The sequence below is a fragment of the Anguilla rostrata genome, chromosome 4 (assembly GCF_018555375.3).
Source record: "Anguilla rostrata isolate EN2019 chromosome 4, ASM1855537v3, whole genome shotgun sequence".
NCBI lineage: Eukaryota > Metazoa > Chordata > Actinopteri > Anguilliformes > Anguillidae > Anguilla > Anguilla rostrata.
The window spans coordinates 19,426,687-19,448,166 of record NC_057936.1 but is presented as its reverse complement, the minus strand read 5'-3'; the positions used below and the strand labels follow the sequence as shown (position 1 = coordinate 19,448,166).

The 21,480-nt window shown below is 39.7% G+C and overlaps 1 protein-coding gene across 7 annotated transcripts in view; it reads left to right on the top strand.

The window, feature by feature from the left end:
* The window catches only part of LOC135252733 (piezo-type mechanosensitive ion channel component 2-like), a 128,066-nt gene that overhangs the window by 10,417 nt on the left and 96,169 nt on the right, over positions 1–21,480 (top strand). For 6 of the 7 annotated variants that reach the window (XM_064331177.1, XM_064331176.1, XM_064331175.1 and 3 more), the window contains exon 2: positions 20,929–21,024. In XM_064331177.1, the coding sequence (XP_064187247.1) occupies positions 21,018–21,024 (7 nt within the window). In that variant the 5' untranslated portion in view covers positions 20,929–21,017. Of the gene's footprint in view, positions 1–20,215; positions 20,286–20,928; positions 21,025–21,480 lie in introns of those variants that run through there. The other variant, XM_064331173.1, reaches the window with a different exon arrangement.

Genomic DNA, 21,480 nt, shown 5'->3' with positions numbered 1-21,480 from the left:
AGAGTCAATGGATAAATTTCAGGAAAAAAATGAGAAAAAACCATGTCAATTTCTGTTTAAGTGCTGTTATACGAATGTAGTTAATTTGATCAGTGTTGCAAAGATAAGGTTCAGTGCCATTCCAACATGGAAAAATGTTACCACTCAAATTAACTACCTTGCAATATAAAATGTATGTCTCTGTCAATGTGAGGCATGTACATAAATGAAGTCACAGCTGAACAGAAATCTTGTGTACATTCACAAACCACAGGTAGCCTACACTACATGTGTTTGCCATATGTTTCTTCCTGTTGGATGATATACAAGCCTCAATTAATCAGTCCACCGTGGATGAGATGGAGGAACACTTCCTGTTTGGCACTGTGTTTGGCCAAGTCTAGGATAATTAACACTGGGAGGCAAAATCATTTCCATTATTATAAAGCCTGGTTTTGACTTGTTTTGTAATGTTGCAACTGGGAGTGGAGGCCCCACTGTGTTACTGCTTGATGGCCTGTCACTTCTGTAGTTTCATGTGTTTCATAAACAGTTGAAATTATATAGGCACCATTAAAATCACAGATTAACAATTTCTCAGTTACAATTTATGCAAGCAGTGGCAATCATGTTTTTTCCATGAAATGTTTGGCAATATAATGAGAATGAAGTCATCTAAATATGCTTTATGTTGTTGTGGAGTTGTAATTTTCATGTGTTTATGCAGTCGTGTTGCAATCATGATTCTTACGAAAGTGGTTGTCATTAGTATGCTGTTTAATGTCATGCAGAGTTTTGGTACAGCATTGTCATTCACTATACATTGTGTACAGTGAATAGACCGTGTAAAGTCCTGTTTGTTATTCAGTTTGGTGTTTTGCTGCCGACAGTTGCATAGGGAAGCTTTTAGAGAGCTGTCCCAGGGGTAGGAGTTGTAATGACCGGGGAAACGCCGGCTTCCCCGCGTTGCAGGCAGGGTGAAGACACAGACGACTGCTGCTAAGCATTTTAGCCAGCCCTGCCGTGACTCCATGCAGTTCATTACAGCCTGTGCTCTGTTTGCTGTTCCTGAGGCAAACGGGGCTGTCTGGCCCATATCCTTTATCCAGCTGCAGGGAAAGTTCCCCTCAACAGCAGCTCATTGACACTCTTCCACTGAACGCAACACATCTGTATTTAAAGCCACTGGTGCTGGTTGGGTTTTGGCAGTTTACATCATGGGACCACTCAATTAGGCACTGCAAACTTGCAGTTACTCCAATCTAATGGAATGAATTCCAGTGTGAGTGTGTGTGTGTGTGTGTGTGTATGCGTGCATGTGCATATACTGTACACATTTGTCTTAATGTTTTTGTACATCTCTTCCTAGGCAAATACTCAGACACATCTCCCATTTTCTCCCCAATTTAGTCATTATACCAATTTCCCGTGTGAATCACGTTCCTGGTCGATGCGCTGTTGGTCTGGGGAGGGTGTAGACTACCTCATGCCTCCTCCGATACATGTGGAGTCGCCAGCCGCTTCTTTTCACCTGACAGCGAGGAGTTTCACTGGGAGAGCGTAACGCGTGCGGAGGTTCAAGCTATCACCCCCAGATCCCCTCCCTGCTGAACAGGCGCCCCAACCAACCAGTAGGAGTCGCTAATGCAACTATCAGGACTCATACCCTCACCGGCTTCCCACCCGCGAACACTTTTGCCAGTAGGAACGTCTGACCAAGCCGGAAGTACCACTGCCGGGGATTGAACCCGGGTGATCGGGTCTCTGCGGTGGTAGGAGAGTGCTTATACCTCTACACCACCCAGATGGCCCCAGACACTTAATATGTACTGTATGTATTTGCCTAAAAAAGAGATGTACAGTGCATTGTGACAGCTCCCATCGAATATTTACATATCTTGTTAAAAGGCAGCTCTTATAATATTATCATTAATAGGTTTGTGTCATTGATATTAATTTCTGGATTAATTTGATTATGTTTTTGATTAGTTTTAGCGCTACATAATCATTTTGCGGAACCAAGTGAGATAAAAGTTAACTGCAAATCCGCTGGTCACATTTGCAGTGAGGTCAAATTTGACCTTGAAGAAGAATCGTATGGCCAATTTAATTTATTACTCATACAAAATATTACTTCTATGTCCGAGTGAGAATATGCTGAATATAAATGAAAAACCTAAGAAATGTAAAAGAGATATTTGGATTGATCTGATACAGGTGTATGTGTTTCAACTCAACTGCAATGAACTTTGTTTTCAACTTCGGTTACAAACTTTCTCAATACTTGCTTGATTGGTTTTTGCCTATTGAAATTGAACAGTTGTCAAATGTTACAGTGTTACTGTTGTGGTGCTGCCTAGCTTGAATTCATCACTCTATATTAATAATAAAGCATATTGTTATGAGGTTTAAGTGCTCCCTGCACCAGTGTGTTCTGCATCCCTTCATTGAATTGGAAAAAAAGAGCATAGGCTCCGTTTCTGGCCAGACTGACTGAATCAGTCGAGTAAAAGTTCTCTATTGTAAATCATCTGACGTAAGGTTTAAACAAACACTACCAAGTCCATATGGCGTTGGAATGCTCCCTCTTTTGTTTGGTGGAGTTTTGCTGTGTATTTTTATTTTTGAATGCAAGATGCAGCATAACCAGGCTATCATTTTAATGATGTTGTCAGGCTAACCGGCTGGACTGTCAGTACCTGGTGTCAGCTGAAGTAAATTTCTACTTTGTAAGCAGTCGCTGGGGGGGCGGGGGGGCGGGGGGGGGGGTTGTGGAGAGGTCCCTTTAAAAATGAGTACAAAATGGATTCTGCGATAAATCTCACACCTGTCAATCTGAGATGTTACCTTCCCAGAACAGCTGGTTGCAGCTGTGCGGGAAGGTGGCGAGGCCTTTGACATGTGACATGTGTCTCCCCATACCTGTTTTGAGAGCAGTGTGTCAAAGCACGGAGGCCCAATAATGCACAACAGTCTCTAAGAGCACGCCACAGACAGACTTTTTGAGCATGCAAAACTAATGGGATTGGTGATGTTTATCACTGAGGAATGTGTTATCAGCTGACTGCCTTCAGGGAGTCCTGCTGTGCTGGATACACATGGTAGATACATGCATTGATACAGCACATCTACATGTACAGTATGAACGGCTGATGTATTCTTGTGGAAAACATGTAGCAGAACTACACAGCAGTGCAGACTGAAGTATAATGATCAGTGATGTGATAGGGTAGTTAAGTAATATCAGTTTATCATCAGTACCATTAAATATTCATATGTGAGGATATTGATGTGTGGTTCGTCCATATGGAAAAGAACATTATGATAAATAATAAACATGTCATGGTGTTCATTTGAAGTACAGTTGATTGGATTTATGCATCAATATTAGCTTTTTTCAGATAGTCTTAATATCTTATTATCTTGCACACAGATTAATCAAGTTTAATTAGATGCATTATTGCCATGTTTTTCACCGCAGTAAGAGACAAGAATGTTTTTCCCCCTCAGACTAAAAGTGGGTGTTTATTAATACGCTTTCAATGTAAGAACATAAATGATTGTGGTTTGGTGGATTTGCATAGTGTCTTTATTAAGATCTAATTTCTTCCTCAATAATTAGCTATCTGCCAAAGGTTATCCATCAGTGGTTGAGTGGTTTGCACTGTGTAAATTTTTTCAGTATTTGTATCTTTAAATGCTGTTTAGAAGACTGTAATATTATTTTTAAATGGACATACATGCAATGAAAACCACTGTTTTGACCCAGCTCAAACATGCTAGCACTGCAGATATGTGATTTTTTTTAAAGTTATCGATGGGAAAGAAAATGTAATACAGAAAATATAATTTTATAATGTTTTTAAATATTAGTTTCAGTGCGAGGTGGAATTTCAGTCTGTTGGTAGTGTGATACAGCAGCTCGATCTGGTTTTCAAAGTGATTTTGATGCTGCGCATTTCCACTAATTCTCGGAAAGTAGTTTTTGCCTGTTCATTAATAATGTAGTAGCAAGGGAGACAAATTTGCTTCCTGATATCGTAAACACACTTTTAATATTTCATGCCATTTTACGTGGCAGCAAAGGGGAGTCATTTACAGGATCATACCCCAGTTACCAAAAGATTAATAAGCTAGCACTTTTCAACCGCCTGCTGTCGAAACACTGTGGTTTTGGAGACATACTTAAAAATGTAAGTGTGGTTCATAGTTTTTACACTTTTTATATTCTTGGAGACACAAATTCAAAATAAAACTATCGCTTTGACAGTGCATCTGGGTCAGCCAATATGGATCTATCTCACTAAGGCTCAACAAAAGCAGATTTTCAGGGCTGGCTCTAGGATTTTGGTGGCCCTAAACAACAATGTTTGGGGATGAACCAATTGTGGACCTATAGGGGTGGGGGCTGAGTGGCAGAAGCAACCATGGACCAGGGAACCAATCGCCACAGACACTTAAATAATAATATTGTACACTTAAAATATATTTGGCCCGGGGATGGTTGTGGCCCTAAATGACTGCATAGAGTGTTCTTGCCTGTAGCGGGCTCTGCAGATGATGATTGAATGTATTCACCTCAAACAGGAATACGACAATACGAAATGCAGTTGACTAGATTGCCATGACCCAACCATGCCTTGACACCTCCAGTTCCTGTCTTATTCTCTTCTTCTAAATTGTCCATGACCATCTCATCACATCCCACTCAGTTGTAAGCTTACAAGCATACCCTGTTCCCAGGATGTCATAACAGTCAGTGTAGGTTAAAACCTGTAGAGCTCCAGAAAGTAGTTGTAAAAAGCCAAGGTGGTGCAAGTATCAATGGAAAATGTGGGATGTTGAATAAATGTTGTTAGAATGCTATTTACTTAGCAAGGGCTAATTAAGTTTTAAAAGTTGGCTTTATACAGACCACAATTGTGTTTAGTGGAAAACAATACATTGTCCAAAACCTTAGGCAAGGTAGAGTACAAATGTGTTGTTTTTCTGTTAAATATCTTTTTTGGAGCCAATTCTGGTTGAGGCTATGGCTGCCTAACCAGCGAATGGCTGTTATTTAGAGGTGCAATATTAATTTTACACTCTGAACTTTTAAAAAGGTACAGTAAAATTCTCTATGTAAAAACAGTCAAATGGAATATCATGATAGCAGCCATAGTTACAAATGTAATTTTACTTCCTATTGAGTGGTGCCACAGGAAAACAGTTTACTTGGATAATAAATCCAGCTTGCTTAATGTCCACAAATTGTGTTGTACAGCCAAGGGGAAAGTCAAGTCTCCATTGTACAGCCATGTTGAAAATCTCATCTGCACAATATCTTGTGTTTATAGCTCTTTTTAAACAATACAAAGAGTTTGGATTAATTATACTTTATATTCTTTTCTATTAGGATCCAGGAACTCAGATGCCCCTGATAATATTTTACCACTGCCAATAATGTAAGCTTTAAACATATTTGAAAATGATGTACATAAAGTGAAGAAATGCGTGTGTTTGCACAGATCCATTCAGCTCATAATCTCAGAAGATTAGCCAGACTAAAATTTTTTTTTTCAAGCTTATCTGAAAAGAATATATTCATGTGAAGCATTGCATTCCAGTCGACATCGTATCAGGAGGGTTCTTCTGTAGCGCAATGTGTGGAATACACTATAACTGCCTTTGATCAGATTTTTTTCCCTCCTCTGTGGAGGGTGTGCGCACTCTAAAACTACACACAGCAGTGCCAAACATTAATCACTGCCAATATGTGTGTCTCCAAAGAGCTCTCTGTAACAATGCCACAGTGTGTTCTTTAAATGGTCAGATTGTTTGTTGGTCAAGGAGTTTATTTGGCTTTGATTTGTCAGCATTTCTTGTTCTTTTCATATTCTTTTGCCCCTGATCTGCAATATTTTTGAGAGCCGAGGTTTCAAAAATGAAGATAGGAGGGGGAGAGCTAATGAGACAATTTTTTAAATATATAAATCAAAGTGCATTTGATTTAGTTTTTAAGGAACCATTTCAAATGGGTAATTATTAACTAGACCAATTCAGTTACAAATGTTACTTAAGACTCACATTTTGTCCAATTTAGCATTATTCTGTCGACATACGCGATATTACAGTTTGTCTGCCTTTTAACACCCCCAAAAGAGGATTAATTGTGCTCTGTAGTTCTAAGATGGTGTCAGTTGTCCCTTGACATACATAAGCTGTTTCTCAAGGCTCCCTTATTTAAAGAGCCTGTTTACACAGGACCACAGTCTATGTCTGTGTAATGTTGCTTGGAGCTCTTTGTAGTGGACCTGACATGTTTTCATCATTAATTTACATCATCACATGTGGTGACTGGCATGGGCTAGAGTGCTCACACCTCAGGTGTATACAATCTGGGGTTTCAGCCTTGTCTTGGTATACCAGAATCTATGTTCATTGAATTTTTATATAATGCTATTGAGCAAATAATATAGGCGTTTAGACTCACAAAATAATTTAAACAAATGTGTTATGGAACAACAGAACAGTACACTATCCGTAATGGGTGATTATAGTCTATTTCAGCTTGTAGTCCTCCCTCTAAGGAAAAGTGCTTCCACTTTTGCTAATAATGAAAAATCCTCACAATGTAATCACAACATAACTGCGCAATATTGTCGCCCAAAATTACATATGGAACTGATTTAGAAGTTAAGGAATACACAGATTTCTAAGGCTTATTATAAAAAAAGTAAGCTAAATAACTACCATCTCATTTTTCCATCCATGTTTGAATGTGTTTATTCAATAGCATGGAAGGTATCCACATTTATCTTTTTAGGGCCAAGTAAGAGTAAAAGTTTGCATTATTAAATAAAAATAAATTATACCTACCATGCTTTCATATCTACTGTTTCTGTACTCAGTTTATTTTCTTATTTTCTCAACTCTTGCTTGCATTCTGATTTACATACTGCAATATAATTACTATTTTCTATATTATTTTTTTAATTGTTTTTGTAATGTAGAACTGAAACATTTTATTCATTGAGTTTTTTCACTGGATTAATTTAAAAAGGCACTTCTTACTCAGAAAAAAGGACTCCCTTGAAAGACATATTAGTCTCTCCAGGGAGCACTGTCTGTGCCTAAGTAAGCTACTCCACTCTACTTCACAGTGTCTTTGTTGGCACAACACGGTGACAAAGCACTGATAGTGGCTTTTTTGGATCTGGTTACAGATTATTTACAATTACATGCTGGCTATATCCAGTGAAAAGGTTTTCTTAAATTGGTGAAAATATGGTGTGAAATGATAACTTGTATAAATATGGTCCGCTCCAGCCACAGATTAGTTCAACAGTATCTAGCTGCAACTGTGCAAACATATTGTTGGATTTTTGAAAATAGACCAAATAAGCTATTTCAATGAATTTTTCTCCAACTTTGAATCGCAAACTGTAATACATCACCACCTTACCACCTGAAACTACCCAGGGAGTGCTGCAGCTTTGACATACTTGCCATACTCCTTTGTAATGTGTTTCCAGGCTGTCTGATTGACAGCCTGGAGATCAGATCAGAGGAGAGTCAAAACTCTCACTGGCAACAAATGGTATGGTATCTTTAGGCACTGATGTTTAACTGGGCCCACACATGCATGGCAATGTCAGCCTGCCCGATTTAGCTCTCTGTCCTCCAGAGTCACGGGCAACCAATTGTGTACTGTCATTGAGGACCCCCAGTCATGTTCGGCCAATGGTAAATGTGATGTTAAAAAACAAAAGCAATTACAGAGTAAGGAAGTCCATTGTTCTATTTTAACATGTTAAAATATTTCTCAGCAAACAATTTCCAAAATACTGATCTTTCACAGTCACGCAAGGAACAGTTGTACCCCACTGTATTTTTTCTTTTTATTTCAGTGTTTTATTCCTGTTTTCCCTGCAGAGAAACTTTTTGTTTGTTCAATCTCAGGATGTATACAGATACTGTAAACTTTATATATAACTACACCGTTAATTAAGTCAGGGACCAGCAAAAGTCAGCGGCCAGCATTGACTTATGTTTGTACAAGGTACCACAAAGTTTTAAACCGGCAACTTTGAAGTTGAAAGGCCAGATCACTTAAAGCTGCCCTGAAGGTAGCCACATATGTTTATGATGGGATTGAGTTGTTTCTGGAAACCTAGCTGGCTTAAGAAAATATTTGCGGCTGTTGCCATTTGTACAGGGTTTTACAGTAGATTGCCAGTTACACCATGACAATATCCTTTTTTTCCTCTGAACTCCAATTGTTTCCTTAGGATAGGCTATATGTGATCCCCAGAATTCAGAATTTACTCCATCATACGACCAACATAGCATAGCTTTTAAAAAAGCTAGGGATTAATGTTACAGTACCCATTTTAATAGGATATTTTAATGCAGAATTGCAGTAACCCTCATGAATTCAGAGCAGGCCTTTCATCTGATTTCCTTCAAGGGCTTGTGTACACAATATTTTATTCCTTGCTAATTGCGTGAAGGTTTAATGATTCGCTGTAAACCTTTTGACGTGATGTTATTTATTGAGCTGAACGAAGGACGACTGTTTTTCTTTTGTCATTTTACTTGGATCTACACCAGGACTTTTTGCTCCGACCCAAACTTCCTATACCTTTTTAGATCAATGAACCATTGTATTTCACATGAATCAATGTTTAAGCTTCTGTCTTTATTTCAGTTTTACTATTTAAAACAGTTGGATTAAGATTCCATTTATTTCTCTTACATATGGATATTGTCAATTTCAATTAATATTTTCTATTTGACACTGAAATGCTGCTGAATGTTGTTACTGTAGGCTACAGACTGTACAGCGCTGTAAACTATATAACAACCTACTGAGGAATCATGTTTTAAACCTAACATCTTGGATTTTTTTTTCAATTGTAGTTGACTGAAAATGAATCAAGGCCCACACTTGTTATCTACATTTCATTTTCACAAAAAAGAAATAAAGAGAATAGCAAGTTGCTTCAAGTTATATAAAAATAGAATGAAATTTCTAATCAAAAAGCTATAAAGAACATGTGTTTTGCATACCACCCTTTGCTCTGAGTGCCTTTTGGGTGTTTTTTTCTTCTTCTTCTCTTGTGCTCTGTAGCGTGTTATGAATATAGTGAGACCTTTCATACCATTTTATCTTAACTGTTTCCTGTCAGTAATCTGACAGCACCTCCATTGAAACACATTCAGCAACCTGAAAGGACCTTGTGTACAGAGCCATCTGACCATATATTATCCAGAAGTCTCTCTTTGGCAATTAAAGGGAGACTCTCACAAATGAACAGGTCACATATCACACTTCAGACTTCCTGGTTTGGAGGGGGGCGTTCTCTCTTTTTTACTGTTTGGCTTTACCTCAAATCCAATTCTTCAATTCAGGATAAAAAAAGACTATAAAAAACACATTTGTCCTTAACTGGTTTTTGTTAGCAGATGTCTGTAAATATCTCTTCATTTGCACAGGCCTTGGAAGTCTTTCACAATTAGTAGCTTGGCTACATGAGATAAGACTGTGAGACAGACGAGGAACCGTGGATGGATGTTAGGAGAGTGCAGGACTGCCGAGCTGTAAATTAGAAACGTGTGAGGAATTCACAGAGTCCTTAACTTGCTTTTTCTTTCGCCTCTGATAAGTAGCCTACAAAACTCCCTTCTCGCCGTGCCAGGATCAGTGCGGCTGCAGGGACCTTTCTCTGCTCCGCCATCTGAGGCCATCAAGCCGTCCGGTTTTTCACAAACTGCTCTGCCGTTTGTGGGCTTTCACAGTGTGAGTGCCGTCGTTTCCATAAGCCCCTTTGTGCTAAAACCAGAAACCGCCAATATCCAATGGCATTTAGGCTAAGCAATCTGGTGAGGGCTCCAGCTGCCTGCTCGTTCACCACAGATGACAGCTAACATTAACGAGGATCATTGAGACAAATGTAAATGCGCTTTGCTAAAATTAGCAAATGTTGCACAAGATTGAATGCTGTCTTGTTTATCATTTGAACCCAACGCGTACATTATTTATGGAGCATTGAGTAGGCAATAAGTTGCTGCATTGCAAGGGAGCTAACACGTTTTATTGCAGGATTGCTCAACCTGCGTTCAAAAATTATGAATAATTTTAATGGACCCAAGTTAACTAGTCTATCATGGTTTAAATTACCTGTCGTTGCCACAGTTGTGTTTTGAATTTAATGTCTCAGAGACGGTACATACAGGTGACGCCGGCAGCTGTATACCTGGCTCGTACCGTAGTTTGCCTTGTGGGAGGCAAGCAGGAGGTGCAAATTGACAAGCAGATGCTTGCTCTGAACAATGGTTCTCTGTTGCAGCAAGGGTGAAAAGCATTGTAAGGCAGGATGAACTTCTGGATTTAAAGGATCTTTTTATGGATTAAAAATGCACATTTTGGTGAAACTTACCAAATCTAGTGAATCTGGTTGTGCTATAGTGTACAAACAAACCTTAAATTCTGGAAATTCAATATGGTATGATATGAGACATTAGAGCTGTTGGCAGATGACATGCAAATTAGAACTTTCAAACACAAAAAAACCTAAATTAATTCTATGCAAATTACTAAAAAAAAATTGAGCATGCTGACTCATATTGATCTCTGCACGTGTAGAGTGGTGTTAGGTTTTTAGTGGGATTTTTGTTCTTCAGTGTTTCAGTTGTCATACTCGTATAAATAGCTTTTCTTTTTATTGCTCTTACAGTTGCCGTTATTTGACTCCTGATTACAGCTCTGTGTTTTCTCTGCATGCTGTATTTCCATTAGGAGGCCCTTTCACTCTGTATTCACAGGAAATGGTCAAAATTGCTCATGTCACATGGTACTTCATTAGTGCCTCTATCTCTATGGCATATGATATCCGGGGCCTTCTGAACCTGCAGTAACCTGAGATGGAATGTGTGACATTGCATTAGAAAGTATAGTTTTAAGATACTTGGCAGCTTAACTTCTTAAGTAGCACTAATCAGATCTCAGTAATTGAAGGGGCTTTCAGACAGTATTAGAGAACAGTGGTATTTATTTTCTTACAAGCTCTTATTACAGGCTTATCCCAGATGGGTATTTAATCTTGAAGTAGATTAAGCAATGAGATTCACCACCTGAGGTCTAAAGTGACTGTAGATTACTGTACAAGGAACTATTATTTAACTTTCTGTCATTGCTTTATTTCTATTCACTTGTAATAAAAATCATCTTAACATAAATATAACAAAGTGAAGCTTTATGCTTATTATATCTACAGCAATAAAAGTAAAATGAGAAAAAATATTATCTATTGCATAAGTAGTTACAAGTGGTGGTTCTGCTAAGAGCTAGTTTGGATATTTACAGTTTTGTTTTACATTTTCCATACTGTCAGACTGCTATAAATGAACATAAATCATTTTCCTTAAGATGATGATTTCCATTGTTGTACAGCATTCTTTATTCCAGAATTTAAGACTTAAATTGCATTCAAAGATTTTTCCATCAGCAGGGCAAAAACAAATGTGTGTGCAAATAATCATGGAAATGCCATATTATGTAGACAAAAGACAGATGCTCGCACAGAATGAATATAAATATTTACTGGCAAAAGAAGTTGTATTGTTGTAGGGGTTTACTAATATCTCCTGGCAACATTCTAAACACAGCATTTTAAAAATGACCTGTCCAACTTTCCAAAATGTACTGCATAAATAATGACTGAATCTTACTTATGACTTTATTCAATAAGAGTTGCAGTCGGATATTGGCCTTCTACTGGTTTCTGTTAACATGGTGGGTGATTTGTGCATCCTGTTTTGTTCTGCAGAGTGAAGAAGCAGAATCATCTGTCAAAATGATAAAGAGCACTTTTTTCAGGTTATAGCAATTCTGCCAGAGCTCTCTCCAGGTTGGGAAGGGTTAACCAATCAGGGGCCGACTAGGTTGTGCTGAAAAGGGGAGTGGTCGTGGGTGTAGTTTTTAGCCATTTTGGAGAGACACGCTGTACACAGGGTTAGTTCTGGCACACATTTGAGCTGCACACAACTTTAAGGTTGGCAGTCCAAGTGCAAACAGAGGCACGAAAAATAAGATTGGGTTACCTGTGAAAAGGGACCCTCAGCAGTTAGGAAGAAGGGTAGGAGTGTGCGCAGGCTGTGTCCGCACACACAGCGGTTCTTGCCAGAGATTTCTGTCTGCGCACCCTTAAATAAATTCCCCTACCTCCACGAACTGACAAATTTATGCTTTATACTAATATTTAGTTCATATATAACTCAGACAAGTTGCATTTTAGATATATGCGTGTTCATTTATTCATAATTTCTGGTCCGCAGTGAGGTACAAGTACTATGTTGGTAGTGTTTTACTGTAATTCACACATTTTATTCACACTGTTGTCAATACAGGCAATATTTAGGCATGATTAACTATGCCTGTGTCTTGCTCTTTTTCCAACTCCACCAGAGAAGCAAATGCAGTTTCTGTGAGGCACTGTTAGGAAGCAAGGTGTAGTCTGTAATGGTGTTCATTTTGGCCACAAAATAGCCCTAGTTTCCCCACAGCAACCTCTGATATAATCAATAGATTACTAGTAAAAATGGATACTTTATGGCATGCACGCCGATCTAAGACTAATAAAATGTAGACAGAACAAAATTAATTATATTACTTATTACATTTTTCATCTGTACTTACATATTTTTCAGTTAAGTTTGATTTTTAAAATATTAGTACAATAATGAACTAGTGAAATATAAAATATAGGCTACAAAATGTTCACATTGATATTTTGACATATGTGCAGTGACCTACCTCGACCCCCTGTCAACCCAGCATTGGGTCCTGACTCATAGTTTGGGAACCACTAGACTATGCTACATTAAAACAGACCATTCAGCGAACCAGTGCTTCGCCTGGGTAAGCAAAACCTGATTGGGGTTTTTCATGTGTGTAACCAGAATTTGTAAAAAGCCAATTCCCCACATATGGAGCTTGAATATTACTCAAGTTGAAAATAGCGCTTCAGATGAGAACTTGACGAGAGGCCTTCCACGACCCAAGAAACGCGTATGCTTTGTCGGCTGAACAGATGCCGGGAGATTTTCAGAATGCGGGTCTTTCTGGCGAGACAAAAGATTGATTCAGAAATGAAAAAAGGCGTTTTGAGCGCTTTGGCATCTGCCAAGTGACAGGGAACAAATGGTTAGCACTGTGTTGTTTCAGCGCAACTCCAGCTTATTTTCATTTCTGCACCAAATCCTCAGGTTGTGACTCATATGAAGAAAGGTCAGAGTCATTCATCTGGCTGCCGGCTCGGTCATGTCTCAGTGTTGCCGAGCAGCCTCCGGGTGGGGCGAAGGCACAATGGCCGGGGCCCAGGTGTCGCAGTCAGCACCAGCGGGGCCCACTCGCATCGGGGGAGTGCCGTGGGTCCAGCGGGGTAGTAGGCCTGCCATGTGTACTGCACAGTCCATTCATTGCAGCTTGCTGTGGAGGGAAGCGGGTGGAGCAAAATGTTGTGCGTCGTTCGACTGGCTCACGTTGGCAAAGCGCTCGCGTGCTTTTCATTAGGTCAAATCTAATAACGTTGACTTAGTCCTCTAACAGCCCGGGCTTCTGTTGGATGTTTGATTGATTGGCGTTTTGGTAGCGGAGCAGCTCAATTGGTAATAATACACTAGCAACGTCCTTGTGAGTCACTCTAATCCCCATCTTCCATCCAATGCTCATTTTTAGCGTCCACCAAATTACATAGGCTACAGTTTACAGGTGAATATTCATGTCTTGTCTAATATCAACATACTGCTTTATTGAACCTTTTTCTGACATTATTGAAGTTTTCCAAAGCAACATTTTAGGAGAGGTCCCGGGCAGTCCCTAGATAATAAAGTAAAACCTAGCAACATCTGCTGTCTCAGGTTTGTAGTACTCCCATACCTGTTCTGTTCCTTGATTGAGGCCTTTGGAATACCTCCTCTTTCCTTCCCAGTTCTTTTGTCTGTCCAGTTTTATGATGCCCTGAAGGTCAACAACCTGGTTCAAATAACTGGATGCCAGTCCCACCAATGGACATCAGACAAAGTCTGTTTGTCTGTTTAATGATTCGCCTTTGCTAATGCATCCCTTAAATTCAAGTGTTTGTCAGGACTTTCCTTCTGCCAGATGTTACAAGTGTTCTTGCATGGAAAGAGCAGGCAGACGTGACAATTTAAATCTTGTTTGTTATACAGAAACAGGCCATGGTCATTTATTTTTTCAAATTCAGGATCAATTTAGAAACGTTTTTAAAATGATTAAAATAAACACTGAAGGGAACAGTCTTCTGCACAGTGTTTAAAGATAGGCTGTTGACAAAATCAAGCTGTAAGAGTGGAAGAGGATTTTTTAGTTGAGATTCAATATTAAGCAGACGTGATGTGTTTAAATGCCAGTATGTTGTGTTGCTTAACAAAGGGGCCAGCCCATTTTGATGTATGGGAGACAAATGAAATGTTGTTGAGGTGCACCATGATTCCAGGGGCACACTTGTGTGTCTTTTTGTTTTGAAAGTTAAGATCTGAAGTGAAAAGGACAAGCGGTATATGAAGCGCCATATTAATGTCTGAATTCCATTGCACCCGCAGTAATGTCAGTGAAGAATAACACGACTGTAACATTCATGTGCAGTAATCAGATACCCACATAGCTGCTGACCTTAAAATGAATGAGTGTCTGTTAGATCAACAACTCCGCCTTCATGCCAGAGGTATTTTACGCCCGAGGCAAAGTCAGCAGTTGCTGGGATTACCGCTACCTCCTTGCTTTTCTCACAGGTACGACAGTGAGCTGCCTGTGCACGACTTAGCAGTGGTTCAGTCATTTGTACCGTCCACACTCCATACAGAAAGATAATGAAATTTAATGTATGAAACTTTTCAGGAGTAGCACATGCTATGTCGCAATGTCATATTTAATCATTAAAAGCTGATGACATTACATTCGGCATTTGATAACTGCATCTCTTATTGTTTAAATATTAGGCCATGGGTTTAACATGGTTTATGGCATAGTTTATAATAATTTATAATAATACTATAATGTCTTCAAAGTTTGTAGGATTAGAGTTATAGTTTAGCACTGCTCAGACTAGTTCAGAGTTTAGACCTGTAATCATACGAGGCTGTCTTCAATTACAATAATAATTTATATGTGCTAGAAGATCACCTGGTGATCTTCAAGCACATATAAATATGCTGTAAGTGGAGAAATGGCCTTGCTATGCATTACTAAAATGTTATATGTCGTAGTCTTTTACGAGTCCAGTCATCCAGTCAGAAGAGCTGCTAATTTCCCATTCTGGACTTTTTACAATGCAGTCAGTAGGTCAATAGCATGTCTCAGTTCACCTTGTCTTAAAGTGTTCAGTCTGAAGTCTAGCTGCCGTCCAAAAGCCATAAACAGTGAGCTTATGCTTTTCTTAAACCATGAACTTTTACTCACTGGGAGTTAACAGTTCGATTGTGTTGCACACTCGATCGCTGCTGTTTAATTTGTTGTCTTGTCTGATTTTCCTTTGGCGTCATTGCCGTACACTCTTATGCTCTTTACTGTAAAAGATGGCAATGGGTTTTATGGAGTTTAATGGAATCAGACAAAAAAGGAATCATGCTTTCACAGTGCCAAAAGGGAATGTTGTGCTTTTAGTCTGGTCATGAATTTGTAATTGATATTTTGATGTTTTGCTTCTGGAATGTGCGGTGTGTGTGTGTGTGTGTGTGTTGCATAAAGTCCTCTGCATCAGCTCTCTCCGTGTTCCAGACTGATATATCTCAGGCCCACAGCTGCTTGGTATTCAGTCTTTGCGGTAATATCTCTTTGCGATTTCAGGGACGATGGAAAGCCTTTGTTGTACATTTTATTAAAGTTATTTTTATGACAGTTGCTCATGTTTTAAGTTCATATATATTCTGTTTTTTCAGTCTTGCAGCATTTTTTTATTGTGCCTTCCCAGAATCCCTTTGATGGCATTTGTATAGTTGCTTCCATGATTAATCTGTTTGTTTATTTCTTTACGAGTGGATCTTCACTGCTGTCCTCACTGTTGCAATCACAAGTTGTAAAAAGCCTTTATCCCCTCATATTCCGGTGGTTGGGTGGTTGCCAGTGGATGTTGAGTTGATAGGAGAGACAGCAGGATGGCTGTGCTGGAGAAGCCTCAGGCTTTAAACTTACAGACATGGATACTTTTCCCAGCCGGTTCCAGATGGTTTTGTCAGGCTTAACTCGATAGTATTCCTGGTGTTAAAATTGAAAAAGGAAAAGCAGAATGAACCAAATACAATATTGACCCCCAGTCCATGACACATCTGTTACTTGGCGATATCAAAGAGACTGAGCGATCATGTCATTGCCATCATGTTGACATCCTGGAGAAAACACCAAAACCCAGGATTTTGTCATAAAAGAAGGGGTTTAAGATGAGTTTAGCCTCCATTGTGTCTTCTCACACACTTTCCATTTTAAGCATAAGCAAATCTATGAGAAGATAAAGGGTTTTCTCCTAAAATTGGAAGGAAGTGGTGGTGTATATGTTATGGTTCCAGCCTTATCTCTTTTGGGACCTCAGGGCACGATCACTATGTCTTGTGGACACAGCTGATGGAGGCCCCCCTGCTCCATGCAGAGTGCAGACCTGCCAGCACAGGGCCACCGGCTGCGGAAAGTGTTAATGGACGCCTAATCCTCCTAAGGCTGCCAGAAATCTGCTTCTCCTCCGATGGAGACATCCAGCAGAGAAATCCCTCATTATAACTTGGCAGTGGAGCAATGAAGAAAGTACAGTGAATAGCGATAATAGTTTTACACTGGTTTAATCTAATAGAAAACACATTTGCCATCTCTAATGCCCTGAAAAATATTTTCTTTTGCGATGATCTCTTTGATTATTGAAAGCCAGCACTGAAAATATATGTCTGTGTATTTGACCCAGGAATAGACAGAGTGGAAAAATCTACCGTTTTTGTAGGATTACCATTGTTTAGTATTCATAGAATGGATATCATAAGCATTTTGCAATTGAAATGAGAGTTCTGTAGTGATATTTGGAATTACAGTGGGTAATTCTATTTACCAATAAAATCAGTCAGTCCAGAAAGAATGTTTCCTTTTGTTCATGTACAGTACCTAATTCCAAATAATCCAACTAAAATAACTGAAAAGGTCAGTGCATGAGGATATTGGTGCTCAAGAATTTTTTTGTTTTGATGTTGTTCAAACAAAACAGGGATTGTTTGGATTATCAGCTCTATGAACAAAGAAAACAGACTTGGATTTTGGCACGTGAAACGCGAAACGGTATTGCTTGAGGTAACGTTTATGGTCCGAATTAATGTTTGAGATGACTGTAACTTTTGGTTTCATGCAGCCATGTTTTTTCTGGCCGCATTAATGGCGCGAGGGCGAAGCCACGTATTGGCTGAAGCTGTTATTGTGTATAATCAATTGGATTGTCTAAACAAATTATCCTCCTGCACACACAGAGCAACCAGCACACAGGACCCCAGAGCGCGGCTTTTGACACCCGAGTATATGGTTTTTCTTGTGGCCAGGAGGCGACCGCAGTGGGGCGACTGGGAAGTCGCCCGCTTCAATTAAAGCAGCGCGTAAATTCCATTGCTGGAAGCGGCAGGATGTGGGCTAAAAATCTGACTTACCAAGAAAAGGCCTGCCTCGACAGCGTTGTGCAATCAACCCAAGAAAACAATCCATCCGTCTCCATGCACGCTACTGCTGACCTCACTAAAATCAAATGCTCCGCAATGCGGTTCCTTTGAAATGGCAAATGTAAAAAAAAAAAAAGAAATGGCAGCTAAAACTCAAGCCGCAGTTGCCGAGCACTGGAACAGAAGGAGGCTAGCGCTGCCGGTGTTTCTGCGAATGGCCCTGTGGCCGGAACAATGGGAAACGTGGGCCGCCGGGGCCTCATGAATAGACCCATTTACTTAAACGTATTTTTACATTTCTTGGGTCGTCTCAGGCTTAGTCACTGTTTCGGCACACAGCGAAGGCCTATGGTGAGCCACCTCAGAGTGGCCAGGAGGGGCATGTATACAGCTGGTGAGCTAAGGCATTGTTTGAGCCTGATGAGTAGTATCTTCCTTACACCACACCAGCGTCAACATTTCCTCTTACACCCATCCCACTGAACAACAATATATCTGTTTTTTATCATCTGCAGCCTATAATATTCACACAGATGCATTTATGTTGTTTATTGTTTTAAGTTTAAAGTTGACTTCAGGCTTGTCTGGGAAAAAATATGGTTGAAATTGTGCTGTGTACATAGATAAGGTATACAACTTTTGATTGGCTTCACTGTATGATGGTAGTGTCCATAGCCATCTAACTGAACAATAGCTGTGCTCCCCTTTGTAAGGATAAGTACTTTGCTTTGACCACTAGATGGTGAGAAGGCTCTGATAAGCCCCTGAACTGTGCCTGTGCTTGCTATTGAATAGCTGATGGACAGGCATGAGTGGCATGGTGAAGTCATGCTAAAATCACCATGGAATGGACCTGCTGATTGCATGGACACAGTGTTTATATCCATGGCCAATATCCTCAATTGTCAAAAGGAGTTACTCCCTTCCTGAGCACATTGGTCCTAATACATTTTCCAGCAGTGGGCTTCCCCTAACAATTCAGCACCACAGAGCATGCTTACTGTCCTCTCTGCTAGTCAATGTATCTTTTTAACTTCTTTCAAACTGTGGAGGATCTCAGAATCTGCACACTGCCATTCTCCACAGTCATCTCTCAGGGATATGAATATAATTCTGTGGACTGCTGTTAAATGCTATTATTAAACAGCTTGTTTCAATCCTGGATGCTGATTGGCTGAGACAGTGTTCTACAGTGACTTTAAATCTGATACGTTACTTACAATAATAGATAATAATGTGTCATAAATTCATTGTTTCTATATGTTGTATCTGTTTTATAAAAGTAGGGCACCACTGAAGGCCATGTTGACAGCCCTTCACTTAGCATGGTACCTAACAACACACCATAGCCGTGACTGCATTCACAGTACAATACTTTAGCACTTCAGAAGACTCTTGTTTCCAGAGTGAGTTATGCAAGTACATACATTCAAGCTTAGGCTGAGAAATGTGCTGATGCAAAGTCATCAGGGTCACAACTCATGTAATGGTCAATACATAATCTTACAGAATAGATGGCGTGGTGGGCGCCAGAGGGAAATAGAGAAAGTATTGCTGGGAAGCAAATGGGTTAGTGGATGTAGTTTTTGATTTAGTGTAGGTACAGCGAGTAATCCCACGTGAAATGTTCAGAGTTCATCACTAGGTGAGCCAAGGGGCAGTATAAATCAGTGCCTTTTCAGTCTGTGGCAGAAGATGGACAGTGACTCTGCAGTCCTGATTATAGTGGGGAACTCATTCCAACGCTGGTGGAGCAGAATAGAGAAGAAGCGCGATGGAGATCGGAGCCTCTTTAGGGAGGGGTCAGTAGATCAGAGTGGCCTGGCAGGAATGAACTTTTTGAAAATATATTGCAGGTAAAAGTGTTGTGTTCTTATTGCTGAGCCACCGGAACATTCTGGTAATCCAGGCAATAGCATACTGCAGCAGGAGGACACATGGCAGTTGTGTCTTATATTCAGATTTGTGCCACTGCAGGACTGCAATGAGCTTGAAATAGTGTAGGAGAGTGAGGCCATTTAAAAATAAAAATAAAAAGATTCCAAACCACAATCAATAAATTCAAGATGACAAGCTACTGAGATAAGAACATGGGACACTATAAAAAGGGCTGGTTAATTACTACCTTTTGCCTGACCTGTATCGATACTCAAGTGAGTTACTGGCTTCTTTAGCTTGGAACATCTAGCAACTACCTTTTAATATTTCAGCACAAACATCAATCATCAATCATTTTTGTAATTCGTGCCCCAGAATAGTTATATACCATTTGGTTCAAACATTGCATTTAATATGCTTTTAAAACCAGGATGACTACAGACCATGAATACATAATGCAAATCTTTATACATGTCTCCTAAAAAGCAGTGGTCTATAGCACAGGTGGCCAGCTCAGGTCCTGCAGAGCCGCAGGGACTGCTGATTTCTGTTGTTACTCTGCACTAATTGATCAATTAAGCAATCAATTGCACAGTAATTCACTTCACCTGGTTTCTTGGGTCTAAGGTGGCTGTATTTCAGGTGAAAATAATCGGCACTGGCTCCCCAGGACCAGGGTTGGCCACTTATGATCTATAGCATCAATTATTTGCAGGTTTTTAAGAACTCTTTTCACTTCCAAGGTGTATATGGATTCCGGAAAAAGACGACGTCTTATTTACTCTGTTGTATCTCAGCGGAAGTGTAGAAGTCCTTTTAGTACAAGCATAAAGCATTCCACATAGACATGCACAGAGTGTCAGTTGTAATGTAAATGTTTTCTAAGATGTAATGGACTGGAGACCAGCTGGCTGGATGTCAACCTGAAGTAGCATCATTCATCTTTATCTAAATGAAATCTCAATCTTTTGACTCTTCACTGCAACAGAAACTAAGATCAGGATGTATGCCTCTCCTAGTCTGCTTTGTATCAAATAACATTGCAATTCAAGACTATAAAAATGTATGTCACAGACCCCATAACTCATGCACACATGCTATGTGATTTATTAATTTGCCATTCAAAACCTACTGGTGACTGGTATAATATGTGGGTTGTTTTCAGAGCACTAAAACACGCTGGGTACTGCTGACCAAACTTTTTCAACATGTTTTTATTCCTTCTCAGAAGTTATGTACATTTCTCGTGTTACTTTCTTGTCATGGAATTTACTTGGATAGATGACTGGTTGCAAATATGATTAATGTTTGGATGTACAGTAAGGAGGTTTTTCCATTGAAACCTATGGTGAAGCTGACCTGCCTGTGTTTGTGTCTGTTTTACAGCGTGCTTGTTCCGGTACAATGGGCTGTCCTTCATCTACCTCATTTACCTCCTTCTCATTCCACTTTTCGCAGAACCAACCAGGACTACAATGCAGGGTAAGAATTGGACACTTTGCTGTCATTTAAATGTCACAAAATCAATGTTCCGCTAGCTTACCCAGCTTATCCATTAGGTTCCGATAGTATTTGGGTCAGGATGGCTAATGGTGGGATTTGAATCACTAATGGAATTTTTTGCTTAAAGGAAGTGGTTTTCTTTGAAAGATCCTTGACTGAGCAGCAATGCTGCAGGAGCGGCAGTGATCAGTGCCGCAGTTGGATCAGAGACACGAATTTGCTACCCTCACTGTCTCACGCCCAGTTATTGAACCAGATTAAAGGTCAGATCATTGCTGTGTGGAAACATCAAAGATTTCTGTACTGCTATACAAACAAGAAAATACATTATAAGTGTAAGACGTGATTCGTTTCATGGTTTATAGCGTGAGTGTGGGAATGGAAGAAACTATACTTGGGGAGAACAGAGTCTGTGGAAGGGAAAACAGTGTGGGA